The sequence below is a fragment of the Littorina saxatilis genome, linkage group LG1, assembly GCF_037325665.1.
Source record: "Littorina saxatilis isolate snail1 linkage group LG1, US_GU_Lsax_2.0, whole genome shotgun sequence".
Taxonomy (NCBI): Eukaryota; Metazoa; Mollusca; class Gastropoda; order Littorinimorpha; family Littorinidae; genus Littorina; species Littorina saxatilis.
The window spans coordinates 107,094,324-107,104,323 of record NC_090245.1 but is presented as its reverse complement, the minus strand read 5'-3'; the positions used below and the strand labels follow the sequence as shown (position 1 = coordinate 107,104,323).

The following is a 10,000-nucleotide window of genomic DNA, read 5'->3' as shown; positions in this document are numbered from 1 at the left end:
ACTAGTATAGACTGACAGTGGTTCTCGCGTTGTCATTTCATAGATTTCAGATTAGATTCCGAAATGTCCTAAACTCCAACACGATTAATTTTGTCTGATAATGTATGTTGTGTTATCGACAGCACTTGACAAATATGTCAACAAATAATCGGGACTCTAAAAAGCGAGGCCGGTTCAACCATTTACGGTAATTCAGTTAAATGTCGAGTAAATCGTTGCAGGTGTGTATCTATTACGGTGTATCCTTGGCATTCGATGTCATTAATCCAACAAATAAGCCCACACATTTGTGGGGCACATTTTCAGTTTGTGGACCACAAAAATAAGCCCACAAATTTGTGGGGCACATTTCCAGTTTGTGGACCACAAAATGAAGGCCAAAACAAAATGTGGGGCACAAAATGTGCGCCATAAAAATAAAGGCAAATAAAAGTAGTCCTTAAATAAAAAATGAAGCAAGTTTTTGTGGACCATAAAATTCGATTGATCACTTTCGCGAGAAGTCGATTTTAAAACACAATAAAACGCTCTTCCTTAGTGGATTACATGAATAGTATTGATGACGAAAAAACATGGCGGCCGTCGTTACTGACATTGAAAACAATCTAATATTTGGCAGTTCAACACGTCCACCAGAGAAATATATCGACATAGAAGTTGAAACCCTGACTGCCCTTCTGAAGGAATTGGGTAATCTTGAACTTTAGCGTGTTGAATTCATAGCTCAGAATCCAGTGACATTCTTGACTTATTTTTGATACAAGTCCATGTAAGCAAGCCAAAGAACATTTGTCGGGAAATTAATTGACGGATTGAGCTCCAAACTTAAGCATAATTAATTAATTTGGTTGTACAATCGACGAAAATGCACCGAAAATGACGTACGTTGTCAACCATGGGACATCATTTACACGAAAGAGTTGTCGGGAGACAAAGAGTTGTTCGCTCACACGGATAATTCCTTCTTTGACCCATGTAAATGAAATGCATTCGTACAGTTCATCGGAGTTCATTCCGTAACTTCAAAGGGATCTAAAATGACTTGTTATGATTACAAGTGCAGGTTCTACAAATTTGGAGACTTAAATGCCTCTGAATTATGAGCTATGAATGTAACAAGCTAAAGTTCAAGATTACCAGGAATTCAATCGGGATGTGAATGGTACAGCTGATTTTGCTGATTTGGACACGGTTTGCCTTGAATGGGGAGGTTGGCGATGAATCGCACTGTTCTACACTACAGGACATTTTCCTCTCACTGATTTTCAATCATCGGTTTGGATCAACCAGCAGGTAAGTTATTGTTTTTAAAATCCAAGACATGACCATTGCAAACGTGGTCTTTGTAGAACTGAGCAAGATTCATCTGTTGTGTATATGTGTGTTACTGAGTAACTGGGTATGACTGTGAGTCACAGAGTGTGTGCTTGTTGTGTTTTTTTTTACTCAAGTTTAGAAAATTCTTGATCTTTAATCTGTATGCACAGAATCAATTGCTGCTGTATCAGTGTATGAACTATGGTTGTAAAAGAATAAACAAAACAATTACTGAATTAGTGAGTGATTTGGCTCTGATAGTGAAGTTGAAATAGTACTTATTTCATTTTCAAGACATGTTAATAGTTATGTTAAATATTGTTATGGTTTTTTTCAGGCCTCCCGAGAAACCAGAGATGATGTGCATCATTCATACAGCTCCTGTCTTCCAGTTCCAACAGTTTACCTTTAAACATGGATACATGTACTGGAGAGGTATCAGGATGACTTGGCGTGGTGCTTTACATTACAGACTACCCCTGAAGAGTAAGTTACACATTTATTTACCACTTACAGCTTTTGCTTGTCAAATCTGTATGGTAAAATTTATTATATGTAACATTAGGTATTGGTGATGGTAGTCTGAAGCTAAAAACATGTACTGATGTAGATAATTCAGCAGTCTTTTGTTCTTTGTAAATTGTATTACATTTACAAGTACTTTGTAGATGAAATTATTCATACATTTGAAGATGCATAATAATACTGTGCATGGTAATTGGTATGATGTACTTTGTATACAAAATCTACAAATATCTTTATTTTCTCTCTCCTTCCCATCTTAAAGTTTGTTGCAACCCTATACTCATAAAGTGCATTATGCTGTTTGTTTTTGAACATTGAACTATTGTGATGCAAGAAAGTAAATCATGAAATAGCTAGAATGAAAGATTTACTCATTACTGGAATTATTTTAAATACAGTCAGTCCTTTCCTTGGCTCACAATCACAGATCTGGCCAGTTTTTTTTATTTTTTATAGATGGAATAAGAGTTAAAATGTAAATTGTAATACCACCTGTGTACTTGGATACCTACTTCTACATTCAACACCCTGACTGCCCCTGCGCAGAGTTAGAATTTTCTGAATGACTTCACATCACATTTCTCAACAAAACTGTAAGATGTCAACGCTATATAGGGAATGTGTGTGGGATGAGGGCTCATGCTGTCAATTAAAAAAAATGTAAATTTCCATCACATGTCAGAAAAACCGCTCACATCAGCAGCATAACAAGATATCATGTCGTTAGAAAGGTTCTTGTGAGGAAGTCTTTTTAATTTTAATGATGAAAGATTTTCTTTTTAATTTCAATGATGAAAGTATATAAATAAATGGTTTTCACAGAAAGGAATGATGGCACCTGTACTAATACAGAACAATGTTTACAGTTTAGTTAATAGTTGTCACTGTCAGTATCACCCACACCATTCTCCATCCCACTGATTGTGTGAAGAACAAGTATTACTTCCTACCTACCTTCCTGCACCCCCACCCCCACCACACACCCTCTTCTCAATACCAAAAACATATCCCCATCAGCGCACAGCAAAGTCTGAATGTGCTCAGTAATACATTTTCTTTATTTTCCAGGAAGTGAGGTGCCGAGATATGACGTGCAGGCAGCTTGCAGAGTGGTGCCCGGCTTTGCTGGGGGTGATGATCAGATTCAGTCCATTCTGTGCTGACGGAGCTACCAGAACTGCTTTGATATAGTCCATCTGAAGATGCTTACACTTACAGAGGTTTTCTGTTGCCTTAGTGGTGAAATGAACATGTAACACATTAACAATAACATTCTACACAAATAATGTGTGGCGCGGTGTGGATCAAGGGTACATTGTAACTTATGTAAGTTGTCAATTCAGCTAAATACAGGTAGTGTTTGGTATGCAGATATTTACTTACAGCAAACAGCGGTTTGTTTGTTTTTACTACATAAAGTGGTATTATCTTTTTATGTTGTTTGAGTGCTTTAAATTAAGCTGTTCACAGGCAGTATTTTACACACATGCTTAGCTTTGGGAGATGTGTGTATATGTTTCTGTCAATGCGTGTTCATGTATAGACTTTTTTTTGCAATATTAGAATTTAGATCTTTTAACTGCATTATGCACATGAAATGTGTTAACCCAAGACTTTTTCTTCCTTTGAATCCTTGTCAGTACTTTATCTTGTTTCAAATTTTTATTGATTCTGTTTTTGGGTTGTTCTGGTCATAGACCTATAATATAGGTCCCTGTTCTGGTGCATCCTGGATGCGTTCAATTCATTCTTATGTTGTGCTGTAAATTGTGTAATGTTGCTTTTGTAATACAGTCATGTGTATATATGCACTGCCAAGATTGTGTCTTTCACTTGGATGTGGTGAACTTATTTTTTAAAGGCCTGCTCTGCCTCATTAAAACACTTTGCCTCACTGTGTCAGACCTTATCAGGCTCTTTGCATGGGATAAGAAAATCCTTCCACTTAGTCATATAGCAAAAGTCAGCACCCTGACTTCTTAGTGTGGTGATGTCTTTTCTTATTAATTTATTTCCCCCAAAAGGCATAAGTGTTTTAAACAAAATTATTTCTTACAGCTACATGTATGACTATTGGGGATTATGTGTTTGTAAAGATAGAGCTGACAATCCTACACAGAATTCTGTGCATAGAAGGCGGCCTGAATCTTGACCCACACTGCTGGCATGACCTTTACAGCTGCATTCAACGCTTTACTTTTACGCTGGTAACTTTACGGTTGCAATCTCTCGATTGAGCATTTTTATTTCAACTGAGGGGAAAAAGTAAATGCCTCTGCAGAGATTCGAACCTAGGACCTTGAGATTTTCAGGCCCATGTCCTAACCACAAGTTGTTTTTTTTATTGTAAGATGGATATATGTCTAGCGGATGCAGCTACTTGTACAAATGTGCCAAATTAGAACTTGCATTCTCAGCCTATATTTTTCTTGGGCCATTCATGCGAGTACTAACTATTGTGAATGCATTGGTATTCCTAGACTATCACACAAATGAGACTGCCTTTTCTTACTTCTGTGAAATGTGTGAACTCACTTTGTTTACCTCTTTGTGTTAATAAATGCAGTTTATCAGTCACCTCTGTTGGTTTCTTCTGCAAGTATGTCAAATGGCCCACACACACCCTCATGCGCACACACACACAGACACGCACAAAATCAGATCTCAAGTTTAAGTATTCTTTTTGAGTTTTATTTTAATGCCCATAATCAGTCAAACAAATATATCATCACACTTGCACCTAAGCTTAAAGTAGCAGTCCTGCAGACATGTGTAATGTGTAAATGTTTCAGGTCACCATCTGTCCTGGCTTAAACATGCAATAAGAACACCTCTACACAAACACATGTACAGTCAACTGGCTAGCTGCTTCCCTGTAAGGCATATTTTTCTATGAATTAATCGATTTTCCGCAGACAGCAGCCAGGTAGTGGATCTTTAGTATATGTCCAAGCAGACGGTTGATCTTATTACAACACATCAAGGAAATATTTAAAAAAAAACACGATTCCAACATCTAACCTTCCAAAGTTCATAATCAATAAAGAAGAATGGTATGTTACTGGAACCCTCTATTTATCATTTTATAACTTAAGGCAATGTGCGGCAGTAAAATTACCAAACTTATACTTGAAGAATAGTCAAGGAATAACTTGGTTTTCTGGGTAATTCTTGAAGTGACTTATTAAAATGAATAAAAACATTGTGGATGTATATAGACTGCTGTTGCTATGGAAACTAGCATTAACAGCGCCATATGGGATTTCTAGAAAACGTTTTACAGCAACATCATACATCTGAAATTCATAATATTTGGCACAAGGATACACATGTATTATATCTACAATCATAAAGAAGGTGTTTTTTGTTAAAAACTACAGTTGAATTTAAATTAATTATTGTAATGAATATGCAGTAAGAAATGTGTTCATCCTTATGACAAAAGATATTAAAATTCAACTGTAGTCTGTTGTCAAAAATCGTTCTATATGATTGTAGATTGATACATGTGTATCTTTGTGCCAAATATTAGGAATGTCTGATGTATGATGTCGCTGTTAAACCGTTTCCAAGAAATTCAATGTAACGACTGTTTCCATAGCAACGGCACTCTACGTCGATCAGTATTCACAATCCTCCGAAAGCGGCGTATGGCTGCCTAAATGGCGGGGTAAAAACGATCATACACGTAAAAATCCACTCGTGCAAAAACACGAGTGTACATGGGAGTTTCAGCCCACGAACGCAGAAGAAGAAGAAGAAGTATTCACAATTGTTTTATTTATTTGTATGCAGAAAAACAAGTTATTCCATGTATTTTACGAATTCAATTTTACTGTCGCACATTTCCTTAACAAAATGTAAGATTTACTGTACTTTGACTCAGCAGTTTTTGTAAGTGGACAGGCCTTAGTTTTATTTCGGTGGCATAATTCAATGCGCTTCGTCAAAATGTCTCGAACCGAAAACAAAAGCAGACAAAAGACTTATGATCAGTTGGAGTTGTCTCCCGTACTCCTAACTTTAATGTGCTGCAGACAGGTGTACCCAAACAGCTCATATCACAAACAGTTTGGAATTCCCGAAAACGCAAGATCCGCAATGCACAACTTCAGCGCTCGGTCTCTTTTTGAAAATGTGTATCTTGAGAGAAAAAAATAGAATATTGCGCCGTCCAAAGGAATGGAGTTCTTATCGGACAATGACAGCGCTCAGTTCAAAACGATAGGACAACTTTTTAAATGAGGCGTAGAGGGCCTTTAAAACATTGACAAAATGTACAAAACTGGGAAACAGTTCTTTTTGTCCGGTGATCCTCTGCGGCTGTTGCTGTAGTTTCCCCATCGATCATAGCTGGACTTGGATAGCACTGCTTTTCATCCACATTCACTGGCCAGGTCTTCGTCATCTTCAGTCACTACTGACAAATGAATGAGAAAGGAACGGATCTTAAACACAATGACAAGAACAAGTCTAAGTATGAGTAAGGAGTAAGTTGTGTATGTAACTGACACACATACACACACTAAACCCACATAAATGCCAAGAGCGTAAACATTCTTTTTCCCTGGTAGACAAGTTCAAATAAAATCCCCCGACTCCCCCGCCCCCCCCCCCCCCCCCCCCCCCCGCCCTCATCCCCCTACTGCGTCGGATTTTTGTTGGAACCCCAAAGACAGTGATTAATTAAGTGGATTTCCATTGTAGTCAAGGCTGTTTTCAATGTAACTTGTAAGCTACAGAACATGTAGTGATGTACACACATATTACAACTTCAACTTGTCTACATTGTATGTCTGTCACCCTATTTGAATACATTCAGTTCACTAATTCAGTCAAAATTTCACTGAATGTAAAACGACATATTATTCTGGAAAGATATCAATGCCACTGTCCTACATTATCATAGGAATCATGTGTGTCAAGTTCTATTATTATTTTCCTTTTAAAGTTTTACTCTCTCTGTGCTCTACACACATGCATACATATATACATGTTATACATACTCAAAAAAGGAAAGTAATAATAGAACTTGACACACAGTTTCATTGAGATAATTATATCCTGACAGTGACAGTGTTTACTGCAATGCATTTTTTTTAAATCAAACATACACACTGAAAGTCATGCGCTTCTAGTATATTAGTAATGGTTCCAATACGGGAGGAACTGATCACCATACTGGTGAAATAAGGCTAAGAGCTTCGCGCAGTTATGTGGTTTGGAGTCTAAGTCAGTAGGTGTTCATTATTTTATTATTATCCCTGAACCTGAATTATAAAAAACAAAACTCTCTCACAGTCTTGCTCACAGTCACACACACACACCTCCACATGAGTTATTCTGACCAGAACTTGAGAATGAGAGAGAGGGGAAGGAAAAAACACAATGTATGTCATAACACTGACACTGACAGTTGTACATAATAACACCTTTTACCTGATTCGTCGCTGGCCATGCAGCAATCGGTTGGCTTTTTAAGCTGAGAGGAGACCTGCAATAAAATAATAGATGAAGTACCAATTGCCTTTCAAAGAAACGCACTGTAACCAGCCAGCCTGGGTAAGTCAGCAATTTGATTCTTGAACTAGCCTCCAACCTGCTTGCAATTATATTCCGAGAAGGTTATCTATTTTTAATTCTAGCATTAAAACATTTGACCAGCACTAACTTTGATTTGTTATTCACTGTCTTGGAAGTTGGATTCAATCTTTAAAAAAAAAGAATTTTTAAAATATTATGACTCATGCATCTCCAATTGGGTCAAAAAGAGGTTGCAAAAACGTGGCAGTGGCACTCTTCTTCTTCTTCACATTAATGAGGAAATCCCTGTACAGGGCAACTATCTTCGTACCTGACGTAAGGCAAGGATACATACATACACGTACAGGTACATCCAATGTTGTTGTCAGTGAGACTGACACTGACACTGTCAGTGACAGTGAGCGGAGTGACACATGTTGCAACACATACTCTCAAAGACCAACTCTAAGTATAAAACAAAACATGGAAACTTACCTCTGGTTAATATGCAAAGGTTCGCCCGTCCCAATTCTCTCGCATTAGCAAACATCATTGGAGATTCTTTCCGAACTGATCACCTTCGCTCCTTGCCTTGATCCGCCATTTTGTAACTTGACTAAAAACCGAAACGCTATAGGTCTGACAAACCACGCTCAACGTCCAAAATATGGAGGAAAAAAAAGAGCCCACAATCTTTTTTGGGGCAAAAACGCTGTTTAAGCCCCACAAATATTTGTCTTTATTTTTTATGAAGCTTAATTTGTGCCCCTTATTTTACGCTCCACAAATACAGTTTGTGGCCCACAAAAACAAAATGTGCCCCACAAAAATAAGCCCAAAAATTTATGAGGCACATTTGCAGTTTGTGGGCCACAAATGTGTGCCCTTATTTTGTTGGATTACTGACATCGAATGCCAAGGATAACCGTGCGGTGCAAGCAATATCCCGTGTACTTCTGAAGATCAAATGTGTCAGAAAACGTTGAAGGATCTTGTTTCCTTGTATCTCTGCTCGTGTGTTGTTGTTTTTTCTCTCTCAGACCAGCATTTAGATTGTCTCCGTACCTTCCGGCAGTGTAAGCAAGCAACCTCAAATACAATCATGTAATAGGCACACACAAGCAAAATACGAAGTTTAAAGACAAGAATATAAAACACCTTTAAACTCGTAATTCAATGTCAGCACACATCAAAACCACACACACACAAATGCGTATGCTCCTGTATGGAAAGAAATGCTACACGATAGCAACTTAAATCGCCACATACTTTAAAGCGAATAATAGATGTTTGAAACAAAGCATATTCATATCTTTCTCATCAACACACATACCTATGAAGAGCGGCGGCCGCATCACTCCCCATGCTGAAATACTCCGTGATGAAAGTGTTCTCACTCCGCAGGACTACTTCACGCAGATTGTGGGGCAGAGTGTCACTGTTCTTAGTCACAAATCCTTCCGCCGTGTACTCCACCTAACAGACAAGGTTGCATGTTCCCGGCATGCATCTTGATCATGGTTCCCTAATTCCAGACCTTAGTTCATGAACTTCTTGATACATTGATGGACTTTGAAATGCTAGTTTATCCACCCCACAGTGTGTACTCCAGCAAAACAATTTTGAAAACGTGCAACATATGTGACCCTCCACCACGGAATGAGTCGCATGTCACCTCGCGCGGTTCAGCGCTAGGCTTGACATAAGTCCGGGGGAACTGTGGTAACAGTGTGAGGGTCACCTTAGTCACAGGCTTATAACTCGAAAAGTTTTCGCTCTTTTCTAAAACGGGTTTCACCACTGGATAGAGCATACAACACTCTTTAAGAAAATGTAAAAATTTGAAAATCATGCAAAGGTGACATGCGACTCATTTCGTGGTGGAGGGTCACATATTTGCAACCTCAATAGTGTCATCGACGAATATATAACATGATGTTCGGAATTATCATACATGCTGACTCCTATTACACCGGTTTTAGTATTTTGTCATAAGTGAATATTTGTATTGCGCTATTGTAATGTTTAGGCCCTTAAGCTAACAGCGGAATGCTCTTTTAACTGTCTTTCTTTAAAGCATTTCATTGTCACATTTAATCTCAATGTTGTTCTGAGCGTTGGCAATACAATGGCTGAACCTATTTTCAAGATTACAAAATTGTCCAATGTAAAATCGTGCCATTCAATTGCAATCCTTTACCTGCCCGGCGTAGTGAGTGAGCTTGAAGGCAGTGTGCGCGGCAATGGCGGTGAAATTATCGGAGGGGTTGGTACGCCCTCCGCACTTGACCACCCAGCCCCGGTCACTGCCGTTGGTCGAGATCTCGTCCTCCAGTAGGGGGATCAGGCCCTCCGGTTTCTGGGGAAAAGGATGGACAATGTTGATTGGCTTGAGGAAATAGAAATCGTAACGTCCTCACGGGACTTAAAACCCACTCGGGACATAAACTAGCGATACCCTTAACGTTTAAGAACTCTCTGTTACGCTCGGTGTTACACCCAGCTGGTGCTCCTACTGGTATATGTCTTCAGTAGGAAATCCTACTTACACGAGTATATATATATATATATATAAACCTTAAGTTTATCGGCCCACATTACAGCACAATCACACAATAAAGACAGGTAACAAGGC

General features: G+C 38.5%; 2 protein-coding genes across 3 annotated transcripts in view; one reads left to right on the top strand and one right to left on the bottom strand.

The window, feature by feature from the left end:
- LOC138949337 (uncharacterized) overlaps window positions 1-10,000 on the bottom strand; it is a 79,615-nt gene that overhangs the window by 44,514 nt on the left and 25,101 nt on the right. For both annotated transcript variants that reach the window (XM_070321133.1, XM_070321139.1), the window contains exons 12-13: window positions 9,566-9,724; window positions 8,699-8,841 (exon numbers count right to left, since the gene is read on the bottom strand). In XM_070321133.1, the coding sequence (XP_070177234.1) occupies window positions 8,699-8,841; window positions 9,566-9,724 (302 nt within the window). The remainder of the gene's footprint in view (window positions 1-8,698; window positions 8,842-9,565; window positions 9,725-10,000) is intronic.
- LOC138949360 (uncharacterized) lies at window positions 873-4,422 on the top strand. The gene is made up of 3 exons (XM_070321170.1): window positions 873-1,293; window positions 1,655-1,803; window positions 2,911-4,422. Exons 1-3 carry the CDS (start codon window positions 1,160-1,162, stop codon window positions 3,003-3,005), a joined length of 378 nt encoding a protein of 125 aa, XP_070177271.1. The 5' UTR covers window positions 873-1,159; the 3' UTR covers window positions 3,006-4,422.

Coding starts and splice junctions, on each gene's coding strand:
- LOC138949360 (XM_070321170.1), top strand. CDS start 1,160: ATGGTACAGCTGATTTTGCTGATTTGGACACGGTTTGCCTTGAATGGG. Junction 1,294..1,654: donor CGGTTTGGATCAACCAGCAG/GTAAGTTATTGT, acceptor GGTTTTTTTCAG/GCCTCCCGAGAAACCAGAGA. Junction 1,804..2,910: donor TTACAGACTACCCCTGAAGA/GTAAGTTACACA, acceptor TTTATTTTCCAG/GAAGTGAGGTGCCGAGATAT.